The 20,040-nt window shown below is 38.0% G+C and overlaps 1 protein-coding gene across 3 annotated transcripts; it reads left to right on the top strand.

Moving 5' to 3' along the window:
• Window positions 1-3,027: 3,027 nt before the first annotated feature.
• LOC115926813 (double C2-like domain-containing protein beta) lies at window positions 3,028-18,935 on the top strand. 3 transcript variants are annotated; one of them, XM_030992208.1, is made up of 14 exons: window positions 3,028-3,152; window positions 4,243-4,329; window positions 4,959-5,097; window positions 7,317-7,397; window positions 8,293-8,511; window positions 9,104-9,121; window positions 11,118-11,528; window positions 13,090-13,244; window positions 13,983-14,092; window positions 14,896-15,022; window positions 16,167-16,321; window positions 17,183-17,264; window positions 17,873-17,969; window positions 18,750-18,935. In XM_030992208.1, the coding sequence occupies exons 1-14, from the start codon at window positions 3,048-3,050 to the stop codon at window positions 18,875-18,877; spliced, it is 1,914 nt and encodes a 637-aa protein (XP_030848068.1). In that variant the 5' UTR covers window positions 3,028-3,047; the 3' UTR covers window positions 18,878-18,935. The 3 variants fall into 3 exon arrangements, with proteins under 3 accessions (XP_030848068.1, XP_030848070.1, XP_030848069.1); XM_030992209.1 differs by lacking the exon at window positions 3,028-3,152 and adding an exon at window positions 3,553-3,635 and having other exon boundaries at window positions 18,750-18,934; XM_030992210.1 differs by lacking the exon at window positions 11,118-11,528.
• Window positions 18,936-20,040: the final 1,105 nt, after the last annotated feature.

Genomic DNA, 20,040 nt, shown 5'->3' with positions numbered 1-20,040 from the left:
ATTGCTGAAAATCTTAACTTTATCACAGAGAGGTAGAACCACGTCGTAGGGATATGGAGCTGGCAAATAAATGTACTACAGTCAAACCTGCCTTAGTGACCACCTGTCTTCAAAGACCACATTCTTTTGTTTCCCCTTGAAAATGGTTTCTCATTGAAACATGTACTATAGGCACCTGGCTTCAAAGAGCACCTGCCTATAAAGACCGCTTTTTCTTGTCTCCCTTGGTTGGTCTTTATGAAAAGGTTTCACTGTATCTTGCTAATGCTAAAAGTTACCTAAAATGAAATTCAGATGTCAAAAAATAACTTTTGAGTAACAGACATCACTTGCTAGTATGCCTTTTGCATTCCAGAAACGTTTGTTCGTTCCACTACATTTCTCTAAGCTCCCTTATGTGCAATACATTATTCCAGATAATTAAGATAGTAGGTACAAATGCAATGTGTATTATGAATGCCTCTCCTCCTCGTCACGAGACTAGGGCCTATCCCACCTTCAGGCTCTCTCGGTGAGGTGGCGTATCCCGGGCACCTCGGGGACACGTTTTTCCCTCAGCGGGTAGATCTAATAAATCAAATTTATCATAATTGATGACGTTTCTCCCGGCGCTGCTGTAGGGTGCCGTGTGAACGGTGTGACGGGAACGACTTGCTTGATCATCGTCAGTCTCGGATAGATGTCCAGTGCCAAGATGCTGCTTTAGTATTCATTCCTTGATTCAATAGTTTAATTATTTAAGTGCCTCAATTGCCTCAGACCTTCTTTCCTTGCTTTAAATAGTTTGTGGAAATTACTGAAGTCATTAGGAAGATGACTCTCTTTTCATATAGTTGAATGCTTTGTGATTGGGAACAGTGGCTTAGCTTTGAGGGGCAATCAATTTGCAAAAGGGTGAAAGAGGAAAATTTGGAAGCATGAGAGGGAGGAAGGGAGAGTGAGAGCGAGAGAGAGAGAAAGAGAGAAAAGAGACAGACAGAGGCAGACAGAAAGACAGACAGATAGACATACAGACACACAGAAAGACAGGCATAGAGAGAGACAGACACAGAAAGACAGGCATAGAGAGAGACAGACACAGAAAGACATTGAGAGAGAGAGAATCATATGTTGAGTGGGAAAGAATCACGAAAACAAGTTGACCAGACCTCTCCTGCACCCCCCTCATTTGACAGCCTTTTTCTCTCATTAGTAAGACCTGTGCCCCCCCCCCTCCCACTCATACAAACCATAACTTCATCATCAGTTGAACCAATGCCATGCCTCTGTTTGTGAAGATGGATTAAATATTCATAGTTAAAATATAGGCAACAAATTATGTCATGTGATATATATTTATGCAAGACAAAATAAGTGAGACAGGATATCAAAGGAAGACATGAAAAAAGTCATATATAAATATATACAAAAACTTGTCCATGAAACAATATATATGTGCCATGTGCTCGCCAACTTGATGGCACTTTCAGAGTTAGGCAAGCTTTGCAGTTTAACTCTTAAGCTGCCACCCATACAATGCACCCAGTGCCACAGTGCTAATCTCTATTGTGCCAGCAACAAAGCCCCTGCGTGCCAAGTTAATTTTAGGGTTGGTTCAAGTGCGTGTTTTTAAAATCTTTACTATGTTTGATCCACTATAACTTCTCATTCCTATGTTGTATAAACAAACATTGTACATGAGAGTTGTAGGAAATTTCACCCTTTTTCCATTGATACCAATATCATTTTCATGAATTTGTAATTTTGCTGAAGTAAATAAGCACTATCAGTGAGTTGTCGAACCAATCCAATGCGATGGAGAGGCATAATGATGATATATGATATCAAAAACAAATCTCTAAATTACTCGAGAAAATCCAATCTGACTGTTGTATACAAAGACGCGTAATCCAAAGCCGATAATCTGATGCACGCGACGGTACTTTCAATAGCGCTGCAAAAGCACTCAACACGGTGCAATGGGCATGAACAGTAACTGTTATTACATCTGCGCGCTAGCGCGCACAAAGCACCGTAGCGGTGGCTCGCTATAGCATGAACGTGGCTTTCAATCGATAGCACGCTCGCATGCACATGGCACTATAACAATAGCGCGCTAGCAGTCTCATGGCAGTGTAAGAGTTAATGAAATTCATGTAATTAAACGGATGATTTATGCTTGCCATCTTGGTGACATTCATGTCCATCGGTAAAAGTGGCTTTTGCTGAGGAATAATTGAAACAAGTCCTGGCTGAGTGGTTTTGTTACACAATGATAAATCAAATTCATCATCCATCAAGGCCGTGGGCTGTTCTGGCAAGGCTACATGATATCGTCGCTGTTTTCACGAAGTGACGGTAGTGAAAAAAAATTGCATTTACTTTGCGTTACGATTTTCCTCGCTACCATCACTTTGTGAAAACAAGGAGGATATGAGCTATGTTTACACATGCAGGACCACATTACTGCAGTGTGAAGGCCATTCATATCTAGACATCCGGTTATTCATGGTGTGTCTCTGTTACAAATGGGATTTTTGTTTCAATACGGTACGTGCATAGGAAGTGTCTAGACAGGCAATTATCTTGAACCACTTTTACATTTGTCCTTCATATGATTGCATTTTATTCATGTGACAAAACTTGTCTCAAACAAAATAACATCGTCTCATTTTGCTTTTTCTTTGGGTGATTGTATTTGTCTTTACGAGACACAAAATTAATGATGTTCTATGCGCTTACTTTGTTTTATAAATCATTTTATTTGAAAAGTAAAATTGATCGATATATTTTTTGTATTCATAAAACTTTAATTTCCATACAGTATAAATGGTGATATTTTTCTATACCCCTTCTATATATCATCAAGAATTGGCAGTTCAAAATAAAGAATACATGAAATATTACATCTGAATATTTCTGATGTAAAGAATTTATGGTATTGAGATCAATTTTAGCTTTGAGTGTGCATGTAATACTGTTGCCGATATTCTTTTAAATTAAATAGTTTCATTTTATTCAAAATCTTTTCTCTTTTCTGCAGGCGACTGGTGGATAAGCTAGACAATATGAAGAAAAACTCCCTTGGTAATGGGACAACTCAGTGTATCCTCTGTGGGGATGAGTTTGGTCTCCTAGGAGCTTCACCTATGACCTGCTACGATTGTTACAAGGTAAGCTTTAGTTTAAAGGTGACCTTTGACCTCCTGTAACTTCTGTCAGGCAGGGTTGATAATGACCTTTGATCTGTAGTTACTATAATTGCTGCAAGGTATGCTATAAGGAATAACTTTTTTTTACCTGTTATGATTGCTACAAGGTGAGTTTAAATATGACCTTTGACCTGCTATGATTGTTACAAGGTGAGTTTATGGGTGACCTTTGACCTCATGTAACTTCTGTAAGGCAGGGTTACTGGTAACTGGACCACTTTGTGACACCTCCTTGGGATGAGTTCAGTCTCCCAAAAGTTTAAGCTTGAATATGACCTTCGACCTGTAGTACTTATTACAAGGCGAGCTTCTGTAATATTGCTAGGAAATGGGAAAAATAAGCTTTTATTGATAATTGGTAATGGGACAACTCAGTGTATCCTCTGTGGGGATGAGTTTGGTCTCCTAGGAGCTTCACCTATGACCTGCTACGATTGTTACAAGGTAAGCTTTAGTTTAAAGGTGACCTTTGACCTCCTGTAACTTCTGTCAGGCAGGGTTGATAATGACCTTTGATCTGTAGTTACTATAATTGCTGCAAGGTACGCTATAAGGAATAACTTTTTTTTTTACCTGTTATGATTGCTACAAGGTGAGTTTAAATATGACCTATGACCTGCTATGATTGTTACAAGGTAAGTTTATGGGTGACCTTTGACCTCCTGTAACTTCTGTAAGGCAGGGTTACTGGTAACTGGACCACTTTGTGACACCTTCTTGGGATGAGTTCAGTCTCCCAAAAGTTTAAGCTTGAATATGACCTTCGACCTGTAGTACTTATTACAAGGCGAGCTTCTGTAATATTGCTAGGAAATGGGAAAAATAAGCTTTTATTGATAATTTATTCCAGAACATCAAAGTTCACAAACACATACAATCAGTTGGAAGTAGATTGTTGAACAATTGTTCCAATTGAAATCTCTTGAGCTCAGTGAGGCAGCTGGGAATTTATATAAGAATCTATTGCATTTTGAAATATTCCCATATATTCATTTTTATGTTGTCTTTAAACATCTTTCTCATTCATGCTGTGTGACTTTGTTCTTTCTAGGCTGTATGTTCCAAATGTGGTGTAGACACAACCAACAGCATCAAACAACCAATCATGCTTTGTAAACTATGTAGCGAGACGAGAGAGGTAAGAAATGAATCGACTTAAGGTACATGCTGCTTCATTGTTTTGGAAGATCTGCAATGTGAAACCCACAATATGATGTGTTTTTTTAATGCAAGAAAGAGTCAACTTGGAGAGAGAGAGAGAGAGAGAGAGAGATAGAGAGAGAGCGAGGGAGATAGAGAGAGAGAGAGAGAGAGAGAGAGAAAGAGAGAGGGGGAAAGAGAGATGTACATGTACATGTATAAACAGAAAGATTACTGGAGAACAAGAGGAAGCACTCCTTTTGTATGTCATTGCTACGTATCTTCTACTGTTGTCAAAATATCACCATCTTGGTAAAGATACATGTACATGTGAAAATTTAATGTATCAAAGCAGGAATATTTCATACATATACATGTATATTTCTGTACTTGCCCATCTATAATTATCATAATGAATCAAGTAGATGTACATGTACATATACAGTAATAATAATAATTATATTTGCTTATATAGCGCCTAACACTTACTTTATCAGAAGTCTCTAAGCGCTCTACAATAATGCAGTATAATTACCCTGGCTTTAGCAGTGCAGTTGTTACGCACGCTGCATTTCAGTAGGTTAACAAACTTATGGAGCCTTCTCTACGTAATCCTTGTCCATGCAGTTATGGAAGCGATCGGGAGCTTGGTTCTTCAAGGCTCTACCAAAGTACACAGTCCCCGAGAAAAAATCTGAGATGCATCACAATAGGTACCCCGGTAGCTTCAGGAGAACCGAGGCCAAGCCCATCAGGAGAAGGCGAGGTCAGTTGATCATAGGCGTGTGTTGAGCCATCATACACAAAGTTTGGCCAACTTGGTTTCACTGGGTCACAACATGGTGTATAATTCTTATATGTTGTGTCCAACGTGAACCGTGTTGGCCATACTCTGTATATGGATGGCTTTGGGCGTGTGTTGATTTGGGAAGGGGTTAAAGGCGGGGACCAGGGAACATTAGGAGACATAAGCCATGCCCATCAGGAGTAGGCGAGGTTGGTGTAACCCAGGGCTGTTATATGTGCTGGTGTGTATGTTTGAATATTAGGGGTAAGGGTGTGGTAATGTGTGCATGTGTCTTGCAGGTGTATAATAATGATATTGGATATTTATATAGCGCACGCATCCACCATGCATGCATGGTGCTCAAGGCGCTCCAGCTATTACCCTGGCTCTGCTAGGCAGCCTATTTTGGCGCTCACAGCATTCCAGGAATTGCTTCCTACTGGTACCTATTTAACACCTGGGTGGAGAGTGGCAAATGTAGATAAATATCTTGCCAGAGGACTAGTGCCGCGGCGGGACTCGAACCGCGGACCCTGTGATCCACAGTCTGACGACTCATCCACTAGACTTCAACTCCTCCTAGCAGTGTCAGGAGAAATGAGGCCTCGCCCATCAGGAGTAAGTGAGGTCAATTTATCAAAGGGACTATCAGGTGTGTGTGTGTATGCATGATTAGGGTAAGGGTGAGGTAAGTTTGGCGTGTGTGTATCAGAGGTGTATTCCTGCAGCTTCAAGAGGAAGAAGGTCATGCCCATCAGGAGGAGATAAGGTGGGATTATCACAGGGGTTTGTCTTGTCAGAGTGTGTGTGTAGGTGTTTGTGTGAGAGAGAATGTTAGGGATAAGGGTGTGGTAAGATTTGCAGGTGTATCACAGGTGTATCCCAGTAACTTCAGGGAAAACAATTACGGCCATTCCCACCATGAGAAAAAGGGATTGCGTAGGAAAACGCCAGCAACCGCGTACCACTCCATAGAAAACTACCTCAAACCGTGGACGTACCTGCAATGGGGGACCGTCCACGGTTGCGATACCGGTTCCGCCGTATCAAATTTACGACGTAGAGGGCGTTTGAATATTAGATGTCACAGCGTGTAGGCAACATCGACTCGATCAGTCCGATGTGTATCGCGAAATAGTCACAGCGCCCCCTTTTGACTGCGCGGGAGAGGCGCTCGCTACCTGGATCATCCCATAGGAGGTACGTCCGCGGTTTGATGTAGTTTTCTATGGAGTGGTCCGCGGTTGCTGGTGATTACCTACGCACACACACACAAGTACTAAACTTGGTCCACGGTTGACAGCATTTCCCTGTAGGGGTGTGTGTATGTGTGTAATTAGGGGATGGGGTAAGGGCATTGTGTGTGAGAGAATGTTTGGGATAAGGGTGTGGTAAGATGTGCAGGTGTATCACAGGAGAAACAAGGCCACACCTACCAGAAGGAGGCAATTAGGTCAGTTTAAAATATGGGCGTGGGTGTGGGTGTGTATGTGTGTGAGTAGGGGATGGGGGTAAGGGCTTTGTTGTGTGCATCCCAGGTGTCCTGGCAGCTTCAGGAGAAATGTTTATAAAGAAAAATTGAAATTGCAAGAGAGAGAGAGAGAGAGAGATTGGAAGGAGTGGAAGGAGTAATGATGTGGATGGAATAGCACAATATCAACAGGACCAGGGGGGGGGGGTGGAAGATTGGAAAGAAAGCCTTTAATGATAATGTCCACCAATATACTTATACGGATGTGAATATTGCTATTCAGTATACGCTTACTTGAGACCAGAAATATGTCCAGCTCAAGACTTGTCAAGGATTTTTGTTAGGGAGGAGTGGAGGACATTAATACAAAAAAACAGGAATAGTGTGTGACAACCAAAAAGAAGAAAAAAGATATCACAATTTAATGTGCTTTTGGGACCTAAACAAATGGTATGTGTAGGGGGGGGGGGCTAGTGCAATAACACAATGAAGAAGGCATATTTTGTTATGGCTTAGTAATGCCCAGTAAAAGTGGTTGCATGGTACAGTTTTGTCAATAATGAATCCTGGCACTGTTCCAGGAAACTTGTTTTGTGGGGGGGGGGGGGGGGGGGGGGTAAGCTATGCCCCCTTGTATCTTCTAATAAATGCAAGATGACTCTTCCTTCAGCCTAGCTGTATCAAATGTCCCTTGATCTTAAAATGGATCGTTTGTTTGTCTTTGCAGCTGACAGCGAGAGCTCAGACGCTTCTAGCTCTGATGATGACGTCAGTCTGGGTCGTAAGAGGAGAGCCAAGAGAGACGGAGGTTAGTTACCCAATTAATCTGTCAGGCCTAAGGAGAATTCCCAAAGTTGTTTTGGTTTCCTCTTGTACATCTCATGGATGTGCTTTGTAGTCATGCAGGAGAGAAGATTAAAGTCATTTAAAGAAAACAAAAAGATCTACATTCATGGAGTTTGCATTGTCCGTAGGGTAGGCTAGGCTAACGATTATTTAATTGGTTTAAAGATTAAATTATGATTTATTGATGGAACAAAGATGAATCTTTGATTACTGTTTAATATTGTGAAAATAATCTGTCTAATTCTAATGACCATGATGTAAATCATTTGTAACTTTTTTTGATGTTTTTTAATTGATGTGAAAGAAAAAAATAAACTTAGCTTAATTTAAGTTAACAGTAAAAAATATTGGACGTCACAGTCATTTTAGTCGAGACTATTAAAGCTGAAGTCTAGTCTACTCCACTTACTTGGTAGGTATCATTTGCTTCTTGTCATCGTTTCATAATTTGAGCACTGATTTTTCCATCATTAACAAAAACTGAACAGCACCTTTTAAAGGCATCGTTAAACAAGGTTAAATCTGAGATGCATGTTATGGTGTGATATTGTGCTTCAAAAAAGTAAAAATCTTTGAGTGACCGGTTTACCATACTCATTTTCCCCAATCGACTGTTGTGTTATAAAAACCGTTAGGAAAACATAAACAAGATTTTGATTTCCAATCATAAATATCTTGGTAATCAGACAGGCGATCGGCTTGTAAAAGTCACGGGGTTCCTGACTGACCTAAAGGTTTATAATTGTGATTGCAGCATGAGCTAAATCCAGGATTTTGTTTCAGAATCTAAGACAAAGATACCCAATCCCATTAAATGTGTTTAAATTATATTATTCATATTTCCATCATGTCCTCAGACCAAGACGACACAAGCATATCCAGTAGTGGGCTGAGCAGCGCAAACCTCCTGGGCGGCGGATCCAAGAACGATTACCCTGGGACCCTCTATTCGTCCAATCACATGGCCGGTAGCAGGACGAGTGTCGGTAGCGGGGGATGGTACGGCAGCGCAAACGACAGCAGCGTGGGGGACGCAGGGCACGATGACTCGGACAGCGAGAGGAGCACACCGGGAGGTCAGTAGGTCGATTGGCTAGTGTATGATATACAATGATACACGTTAATGATATGACAGCATAATGATGCATGTATGAATGTATGATAATGTTATTTGTGATCACAGTGGTAATAACGATTATAATAATATTGATAATGATAATGATATAATAATACTAATGATAATGACAATGATGATGATAATGATAATAATAATATTAATAATATTAATAATACAAATGATAATAATAATAATAACAACAATAAGAAAATGAACATGATAATAATAACAATAGTAGTAATAATGATAATAAGAATGATAATTATGATAATGATATGACAATATTGTAATGTAGTAATATGAAAATATACTAATATAATCACATATAATAATTTAACATAATTGTACAATGTCTTTTCTGATACTTTTTTGATAAAACAGACTCCGACATGTAATATCTCGCTTCTACATGTACTTTTAAGTGACTGTTTTATTTTACAATGAAGGCAGGGTTGGTTGAATAAGAAAAATCAAAGTTACATTCCTGTGCTGAATATGTAAGTCACATTATCAACCAACATTTGAAATACAATCTGTTTTCCGTTAAACAGCTACTCTTGGAAAGGACAGTAAGTCAAGACTAGTTTATTTCCACTGGTTCGATGCACTTTTATTCCTTTATCACCCTTTATTGTGTCACTCATGATTGGGCCGAGGTACTCTCACTGCAGCTGTGTACACGTCTCACTGCCATGATGAACTTTGTAGCACAACATTTCATTATTTTTCTGCCTTTACACCATACTTGCAAACAATTCTCAGCTTGCACGGTACAACAACAGCACCATACCATTGCCATATAACTTTGTGGCTGTTTTATCTACTGCAAAATCATTTTGTTTTGTATTTTACTTCACCATGCATACCAAACAACACCACATTCTTGCATTAATTGCCACTGAAATATATATTGGTGATGGGTTGTACACAGCATTGCTTTTAAATACAACACATATCCATTACTATGGAAACAGACCTCAATCAATTATCTGTATATTTCACTTTTGCCCATGTAACAACTCGGTCATGCATTTAAAAAAAAAAAATTAAATATTAACTTTATTTATTATTATTATTTATTTTTTTTTTTAAATTTATTTTTTTATAATTTTTATTTATTTATTTATTTTTTTAAATTTTATTTATTGATTTATTAATTAATTAATTATTTTTTTTTTTTTTTTTTTTTTTTTTTTTGGGGGGGGGGGGGGGTCAATTCTGTTACATTATCCTTTGCCATTCTGTATGAATGTACACGTATGTACAACTACGGCTGGCATATCGATTAGGAGATTGTGACAATAGAGAAGGGATTTGGAGTCATGATATGATTTAATTGTCCATGAAATCATATTTCCCTTTCACCTACACTTTCATTCATGCCTGTGTTTTCAAATTCAAAGATCAAATTTAGTTTCATTTTATTATTATTTTATTCAATTATTTGCCTACATTTACAAATGGGATACCAATTTTATGTACAACATGACATGCATTGTAAGTTAAACATGGTTTAGTTTGTCTGAATATTGGTAATTTCTAAGAGTTGCAAAGGGATGCACATGCATGTAGATATTTATTTCAAGTCATCTGTAAGGAGTTCTTAAGAAGTTAACTCTCTAAATAAAATGATAATTCATGAAAAACGATTCTCTATTACCACTTTAAGAGAACCTTTTTTCATCTTCTAAATCCCAGTTTTCATCCATTTGGAGTTAGTGATCTATGTTAGATATTAACTTCTCTGCCAGGGTTCAAATCGCTTGCGATGTGTTAAGAGGAAAGATATCCATCTATGAAGGCTATAATAGAGTGTTCACTTGTTAACATGCAGTTAGTGGCATGAAAAAGGCACCTCAAAAGTGAGATAATAATAATAATGATGTCAGGCTTTATATAGCGCATAATATGTTGCCATCTATATGCGCTAAGCAAAAGAACAAACTTATATCTCATATAACATTTTAAATAGCTACAGCAACTAAATTACATCAGTTAAGAAAGTATGGCAAGCCGATATGTTTGATTTAATGATGTAATGCATGTTGCACTTACGTCTAGAATATCAAGTTTCGGAATTGGATGATAATCCATTATTTAAAGACCGAACACTAACGAGACGGGAGTTGATTGACAGATATTCATATATTACCCCAAGAAACATCTTTTTCTTAATTTCCATATGCAGTTCATGATCACCAAGACTTTCAAAATTAAACTTAGGATGGTTTCAAAAGCCTCTATCATATATCACCAAATGGAATAGACAATGTATACAGTGACATATACTGCGTACATAATGATCATAAGGAACATGAATACTATAGGCATCATATTACCGTAGAAAGGTTGCCCTTGAGTTGTGTTTTGAAGGTCTTTGCAATTATGTCATACATGTATATGTACATATATTTATCTATTTATTTTCAAATCATCTGCCACTATTAATTTCATGACCATATTGAATCACTAATACTAATCTGGTTAAATTGATATTCATCTCATTCCATTCCATCCTCTTTCCTTCCATTTCTTTCATGGTCCATGGTATCATCCTCCATCCAGAGCTCTCCCGTACCAGCTCCACTCGTTCCACCGGTGGTGGTGGCTCCTCCGCCCCTCACCAGACCTCCTCTTCCCGTGGCGGCTCCCGGTACGAAGGCAACCCGCGACACTCCCTCGCCGACGCCGATGACGACATGGACCGCGCTTTTAGCCAGTACGGAGGAGGGGTGGCAAGCGGTGATGGGGATGATGGTTATACCGGTGGTGGAGGTGGTGGAGGGGGGCAGTATGCAGGTCACTACGGGGGCTCCGGTGGTGGAGGGTATGGTAACGGTGGTAAGGCGGGCTTGCAGGTGGCTGGTGGTGTTATGATGAGCGGTGGTGGTGGTGGTGGTAGCGGCAGCGAGGGGAACGGGTACGATCCCCAGGAGTATGTCGGCGATGCTATGGATAGCTCACCGGATGAAGGCAGTATGTATAGCATTCCTAAACATGAATGAAAATTTCTCTGATGAAAATCATGAGAAATACAGATCTAAAAGCCCCTCTGCACTAGTTTGGCCAGGAGAGATTAGACCTCCCTGCAAGGTAACTAGCAGATGGTTATCTTATCAAATCAGCTCTCAATTAACATAAGAAAAAGGGCATCATGGGGGACAGGTACGCTTAGGCATTGTTGGCTGTATAGAGGGTGCAAGTAGCTACAAGTAGTGCATTGGGGCTTTAATGTATCTCTTCAATGTACTTTTGGTGGTTGGATGAAAGCATTTTAACTATCATTTTGACTCCTTAAATCATGCCATTTCAAATTTGCACTGTCAAACAAATATAATTCTCAACCAAACATCCATCCTAACAAAGTATCCATTCTTAACCAAACATCATTCCTCTATTCCCAATGAAATATCCATGCATTATCAACCAAATCACTTTTATATTCTCAACAAAATTTTCAATCTTCTCAGATATTTTCAGATTTCCTTTACATATGTTCATTAATATACATGATCTTGAATTATTGAGCATTCTGCTAGGCATGAGGTGCTTTATTTATTCATTTTGTAATTGCAATTGCATTATACATTAAACTTTTCTGAATGGAAAGCATGATTGATCGGTTCTTCCAAATTCTGATAATGAGCCAGTATTTCAGTGAATATGTATTTCATCTCAAAATCTCAAAATAATTCAATGATGAATTCTCTCCAGAGATGTTATTCTGTAGCTCTACTATAAATGTTTTAAACTATAAATAACATATCTTTCCTGTATTTGGCATGCATAGGTATGTATGCAGATTCATGGTCTGATTATTGAAAGGCAGTCATATATTCTGATATTTTTAATTTGAGAAGTTGTAGTTGAAAGGTTTTTGGGGCTTTCCACTAATCACTAAAATCTCATTGCTAGCACTAACCATTCTATTTATTATTTATCCTGATCTCTTACCCATTCCATCTCCCCTCTCTATCTGCCTTTCTATTTGTCTGTATGTTGTCTCTGTCTCTCTGTTTCTGTCTCTCTTTCTGTCTGTCTGTCTGTCTCTCTCTCTCTCTCTCTCTTTCCTCTCGCTCTCTATCTTGCCTTCTCTATCTGTGCTGTTATTCTCTCTATTTCTTTTCTTTCTTTTTTCCCTTTCTGTTCCTCACTCTCCTCTCCTTTAACTCTATTCTCTTGCTCACTCACTCTCTCATTTGCTATCTCTTTTCCTATCCATTGGCCTCTGTCATTCTCTCACTCACTCTCTACCTCTTGCTCTTTCTCTTACTCTGTCATCATCCATCCCTTTATTCTGTCATTCTCTCTTTTGTGTGTGTGTGCATATGCATCTCTCTCCCCCCTCGCCCCTTCTTCGCTCCCTCTCTATCTTATCTCTCTTCCCCTATCTCTATCTCTCTTTCTCTCCCTCTATTGCAATCTCTCTCTCCCTATCTCTCTGTCTGCCCCCCCTCTCTCTCTCTCTCTCCCTCCCTCCCTCCCTCCCTCTCTCTATCTATCTATCTTTTCCCATCCCCTCTTTGACTAACCCCAGGTTCTCTGGGCACTCTGGAGTTCTCTGTACTCTATGATGGTATTAACAATGCACTCCATTGCACTGTCACCAAGGCACGTGGTCTCAAAGCCATGGACTCTAACGGCCTATCAGATCCTTACGTAAAGCTACATTTGTTGCCTGGGGCAACCAAGGTAAACAGAGATAAAAAATGTAAGGCCAGGATTTTCTCCAGCCATGATGAAGTGAAGTATAAAAACAAAAAGAACAAATGAATTAAATCCTCTTTCAAATTGGTAACAAGCAGACTTAAAAAGGTCTTAAATAATTCTTTTTAAATTTGATTCATCATTTAACCTTATCTTCAATCATTGGTGAGCACCCATTTTCTTTTTAGTTATACTAACAGTTTTGCTTGAGATGTTTGGAGTTCATTAAAAATTAATTATTGTTATTATTTGTTTCTTTCTTTTGTTTTTTTGTTGCTAAGTGGATCATTAATCTTCATAACCCAGTAAATCAAAGAGAAAATTGCACAGACAGAGATGATTGAATATCATAGACGACTGATTTCAAGATCCTATATGATATATGCAGCTTGTAGATCCTGCCTAGCCACAGATACATGTATATATAAATTGTTTTCAGAGAGTTTTGTTAAAAATGTAATTCAATAATTGAATGCAAATTGTTGACATATATTGTACATGTCCGATGTAAATTGTTGTACCCTGTACTGTAATTCAAAAGTTTCTTTACTTGCAACTACATGTACATGTATGAGTGAATTTTACTCTGTTAAACACAAGCTCCTGTTCATAAGCTTTGGTACACCAATTGTCATATAAGTACATGTGTATATAAAAATTTCCATGGAACAATATCTTTCCATGATAATGATTTGTTGTATCTGTGTCCTATTTAACATCTAGTCTACCAAGCTCCGAACCAAGACCGTTGCCAAAACCCTGAATCCAGACTTCAACGAAACTCTGACATACTATGGGGTCACTGAGGATGACCTCTCAAGAAAGATCCTCAGGTAATATAATAACTTTCCTAGAAAAATATTTGAAGGTTGTTAAATTAATGTTTATTTGTTAAGCTATGTTAGTAATATTTTATTTTCTTGATAATTTAAGTAATGTTAATTCCATTAGTAATATTGATTTTCTTGAAGTAATCTTGATTTGTGTACAGTGCTTTGAAGCTTTTATGTCACAAGCGCTATATAACATTTTTCATATTATTATTATTGTTATTAAGTTAGATGCTTTATTTGTAGAAATGGTGCACTTTTTTGTACTTCCTATCTTTCCCATCCAGCTGAGATATACATGTAGTGTGGATTTTTTGTTAAATATAGGGCCTTTTTCTCAATTATTCAATGTCTTGTACAATTATATGTAAATGTATATTCATAGGTTGTTTCTGTGAACATACTGGCAATCAACCAAAAGATGTAGATTAACCAGAATGTTTGGGAAGAATCTGAATTGAATTTCACTGTAAGACCAGAAACAAAAATGAAATCATTGAATTGCATACAATATGTATGAATTGTTTTAAATAGGACAAAAATAAGAGAAAGTTGAATAAGTATACAGTAGCCAAGTAATTGCTGTAGACAGCAATTAGAATAAATCTTTATTATCATTGTTAATTTAAAATATTTGCCTTATTCATGTACATGTAGATGTTTATAAAGATCATGTACAGGTACAAACAAAAGTATTAATTATACCAACTATTTATAACTATTGGCAAACTTGAAGTCAATCAATATCAAAGTATAATTTAAGTAAATGTAATATGATTTAAATGAATGTTGTATTTTGTTATCAGGTTATCAGTATTGGATGAGGATAGATTTGGTCACAATGATTTCATTGGAGAATACAGACTACCGCTCAGAAAGCTAACACCATACCAAACCAAGTCACTCAGTGTCTACCTAGAAAAACCTCTTCCAGTAAGTTCTCATACTCTCTCATTGGTATTACAATGCCGGAGAATATTCTACATAAAATTTCCAGGCGGAGTGGTATATCCATTGATCATATAAGACAGCTAGACTTAACGTTCCCAAGTTATGTCACCAATTCTTTTTTTATGAGGCCGCCATCCATCTCCAGCCTAACCGCTCACGATGGTGGTCTCCTGCGTTCTAAATTACTTCTCTAATTTATTGAAAATATTTCATATTTCTTATCTTATTTGTATGCTTTGTACATGTTTATCGTATGATATAATTGTACATGATTTTCCATTTAATTACTTTTGTACACACTTTATTCATTGTATTTGTTATTGTTCAAATTGTTGTACTTTGAATTTGAATTTGTATATTTTTGAACGCAGAAATAAAATCAATCAAAAAAACAAAAAAATAAATATGAAATGCCCAGGATAGATTTGATTCTGGAAGCGGCATTGTACTAGAAGCACTACCGTGAATCCCCTCTAGTGCCATCTCGGGTCAGCTGTAGCAGTATGGCCGCGTAACTTGCTGCCTTGTTGGTTCAGGCATTAAGCCCTCTGTGAAGCGAAAATTAGGCATTGAGTTAACAATATGCACTGTCGGCAAGTTGAGCATGAGATGGTGCCGTGCAATAAACAGTACGCTCGGGCAGAAAGTTTATCAGTTCATTATCACTTTAAGTGATAATTCAATAGAAAGTCACTCGCAAATTTATGCTCTTTGACCTTGTCAACTTTATCATGGTGCAGAATCACCCCTTAGCCAAATTGTTTTAATTTTCCTGCAAAGCTGTCAATATATAGATTCTAGATAAGGCCAGAGGAATCCCTTCCTTTTTGCAACTGAACCTCAATTGACATTATGTTATTGATTAAGATACTATTTCATCACATTATACTTTCTCCTTTAATCTGAAATTTTGAGTTATTTTCAATTAAGTATTGCATTAGAATCTTCATGTATTTCCATACTTTCCTAACTGATGTAGCTACATGTATTCTAAATGTAGCATAAAATATTTATTTTTGTTGTGCTATTTATTAAGTGCATATATAAGCCTGACATTATTGTTTTTATCATTGTTATAATTAATTTTTAAGCCACATATTCCTTTCCTCCAAATTGTGCTGTTTAGTTGGAGAAGGATGATGAGTTAGCTGGAGAGCGAGGCAAGCTGATGGTTGGTCTCAAGTACGTCAGCACCAGACAATGCTTGGTGGTCAGTATCATTCGAGGGGCGGGGCTAGCTGCCATGGACTCCAACGGTTACTCGGATCCTTACGTTAAAGTGTGAGCGTTCATTCCTCTTACTTTAATTGCCATAATAAAAAATACATGTCGACCTGGGACCCGTTTCACAATGCCTTTTTTCAATGAAAAATGACAAAAATCAGTGACAAATCTGCTGATAACCAATCAGAAGCAAGGATTTTAGTAGCTTATAACAAAAACTGTCATTTGTCACTCACGACAAGTTTTGTGAAATGGGGCACTATTTAACTAAAATGTATTGAAATTTAGACCGTTTCTTCATTAAAAAAAAAACCTTTGTGACAAGCAATTTATCTAGGTAGTTACAAATTATACCATGTTATATCCCCTGAGAGCCAGAATGGTTGTTAACTTGTGTCACTCAACATTGATTTAAAGCCTTTTTTAATCTAAGAAGATGATGTACAAATGTAGACCAACATCTGCATGTAAATGTAATAGAGATGGAAGTGCCCCTGTTTTGGTCCAATCACAAATGTGGGGTTGAAGATAATTTAGTTGGTAGACTTTAGTTTTGTAATGTTTAGCCTTTCTTGTTTTAATTTCATAATCTTCATGTTTAGGCTAGTGATCAATCTTTTTAAGGGATATTGGACTTGTTGATCTGCACACTTAGGAAATTGTATTGCTTCGATCTTTATTTATCTGTTATAATATTCTGTTGTTTAATGTTTTAAAGGGATTTTGGAAATTGTTGATCCACACATTTTGGAAATTGTACTGCTTCTTTATTTATCTGTAATAATATTCTGTTGTTTAATCTTTTAAAGGGATTTTTGAAATTGTCTATCTGCACATTTTGGAAAATGCATTGCTTCTTTATGTATTTGTAAAAATATTCTTTTGTACGTTTCATTCTTTATTTTGATGTTTTGACAGATACCTGAAGCCAGACGCAGGGAAGAGAACCAAGCATAAGACTGCAGTCAAGAAGAGGACCCTCAATCCTGAATTCAATGAGGTATCAAAAGAAAATCATTATTTACTTTCACACCTTACAACATACGGACATGGTTACCACGTTTCTCTGTACCATAGTTTAGTGTTACCATGGTTCTCCGTACCATGGTTACTATGGTTCTTTGTCCAAATGACCATCCACCATGAGAACCATGGTATCAAACCATGGTAGTTTCATGGTACTTTCTTATAAGGGTACACCTTACAATATGTCGACGAATTGCAGGCTTGGTGATGCCTTCGATGTTGTCTCATAGACGTATGAAACGTTTTAATAGTCATCCCTTGAGAATATAGAAATAGATTATTTCTCCTGGAAGTTCCTGTTTGTGTATTAAAGCGGGACTGCACTTCTTGTAGCCAACTATGCCTAAGCGGTACCTGTTGATCCCAAATGGTCCCCTTTTTCTTAAGTTAATTGAGAGCTGATTTGATGAGATAACCACCTGCCAGTGACCACATAGGGTGGTCTAATCCCCCCTGGCCAAACGAGTGCAGATAGGACTTTAAGCTAAGTGGTATTGTATGGGACAAACTATTATTGTTAGATTTTTGCTTTGTTCTACCCGTGGATACAGTTATAATATTTTTATTTTCATTTGTTTGAAGGAATTCTACTATGAGGTGAAGCACCCTGAGTTGGCCAAGAAGACTCTAGAGATCACAGTGTGGGATAAAGACATCGCCAAGGCAAATGATTATATTGGTAAGATGAAGTTATAACTCAGAGGAATCTATAGAACATTTATTTTGGAATTGCCCAATCATTAAAAAGGTTTTTTTGCGGATGCCCAACATTTCATTTCAGAGGATGAAGTTACTTTGAATAAAATTAATTTCTTATTTGGATTTTATGGAAAAGTTGGAGTTCAATTTAATTTTATTCTTTTATATGCCAAATACTATGTATTTTCCAACAAATGCAAAACTAGCCTATTATCACTAAATTCTTTTAAACATTACATTTATGTTAAAGGGATCGTTTAACAATGTTAAATCTGAGATACACGGCCCTACGTGTTATCAGTGTCTGTGATATGGTGTGATATTGAAGCCCTAAAAAAAAATTGCGCTTCGAAATGATCAAGAAGTGCCTCAAAAAAGTAAAAATCTTTGAGTGACCGATTTTACCAAATTGTGAAATACACAGAGACAAAATACTGGGTACGTGCTCATGAAAGTTATGTTACTTTATGCACAAGCAGTGCAGTCCATGATACACAGGTGAAAGTATTCTTTGAAAAGGGGAAACAAAGGCTATTTATGTAGCACCTCCATCGCTGTTGGAGAGATTGTTTCAAAATGTACAAAGTGGGACCTCTTCATTTTTTGAAGATCTGTTGATATTCGGGGTCATTTGGGACATGTGCTAATCATGAACTGGTCTATTCAATAAAAATGAAAGAAAAGCAATCATGATAAAAATGTCTATTAAAAAAAATGACAGCTAGTGTAATGTATGTTATCATTAATTTGTATCCTTCAGGTGGTGTGCAACTTGGGATCACCAGTAAGGGTGAGCGTCTACGTCACTGGTTTGAGACTCTCAAAGGAATCGACAAGAAGTATGAGAGATGGCACACTCTTTCTGATGAAAGCTTTGGAGATGAATAAAAAATATATGTTCTTTAATAGAGATGCAGTCAAACCTGTCTTAGTGGCCACTTGTCTATAAAGGCCAACTGTCTATAGTTACCGCGCATTTTGTCTCCCTTGAGAGAGAAATGTATGTTGTAGAACCTGTCTATAAAGGCCATCCGTCAACAGTGGCCATACATTTTTGTCTCTTACTTGAGACAGAGATGTATGTTGTAGAACCTGTCTACAGGGGCCACCTGTCAACAGTGGCCATACATTTTTGTCTCTTACTTGAGACAGAGATGTATGTTGTAGAACCTGTCTAGAGGGGCCACCTGTCAACAGTGGCCATACATTTTTGTCTCTTACTGGAGACAGAGATGTATGTTGTAGAACCTGTCTAGAGGGGCCACCTGTCAACAGTGGCCATACATTTTTGTCTCTTACTTGAGACAGAGATGTATGTTGTAGAACCTGTCTAGAAAGGCCACCTGTCAACAGTGGCCATACATTTTTGTCTCTTACTTGAGACAGAGATGTATGTTGTAGAACCTGTCTAGAGGGGCCACCTGTTAACAGTGACCATACGTTTTTGTCTCTTACTGGAGACAGAGATGTATGTTGTAGATCCTGTCTAGAAAGGCCACCTGTCAACAGTGGCCATACATTTTTGTCTCTTACTGGAGACAGAGATGTATGTTGTAGAACCTGTCTAGAGGGGCCACCTGTCAACAGTGGCCATGCATTTTTGTCTCTTACTGGAGACAGAGATGTATGTTGTACAACCTGTCTAGAGGGGCCACCTGTCAACAGTGGCCATGCATTTTTGTCTCTTACTGGAGACAGAGATGTATGTTGTAGAACCTGTCTAGAGGGGCCACCTGTCAACAGTGGCCATGCATTTTTGTCTCTTACTAGAGACAGAGATGTATGTTGTAGAACCTGTCTAGAGGGGCCACCTGTCAACAGTGGCCATACATTTTTGTCTCTTACTGGAGACAGAGATGTATGTTGTAGAACCTGTCTAGAGGGGCCACCTGTCAACAGTGGCCATGCGTTTTTGTCTCTTACTAGAGACAGAGATGTATGTTGTAGAACCTGTCTAGAGGGGCCACCTGTCAACAGTGGCCATACATTTTTGTCTCTTACTGGAGACAGAGATGTATGTTGTAGAACCTGTCTACAGGGGCCACCTGTGA

Source organism: Strongylocentrotus purpuratus, unplaced genomic scaffold (assembly GCF_000002235.5).
Source record: "Strongylocentrotus purpuratus isolate Spur 01 unplaced genomic scaffold, Spur_5.0 spur5_scaffold_2, whole genome shotgun sequence".
NCBI classification, from domain to species: Eukaryota; Metazoa; Echinodermata; class Echinoidea; order Camarodonta; family Strongylocentrotidae; genus Strongylocentrotus; species Strongylocentrotus purpuratus.
The sequence above is the reverse complement of the archived record's forward strand: the minus strand, read 5'-3'. Positions and strand labels throughout refer to the sequence as shown.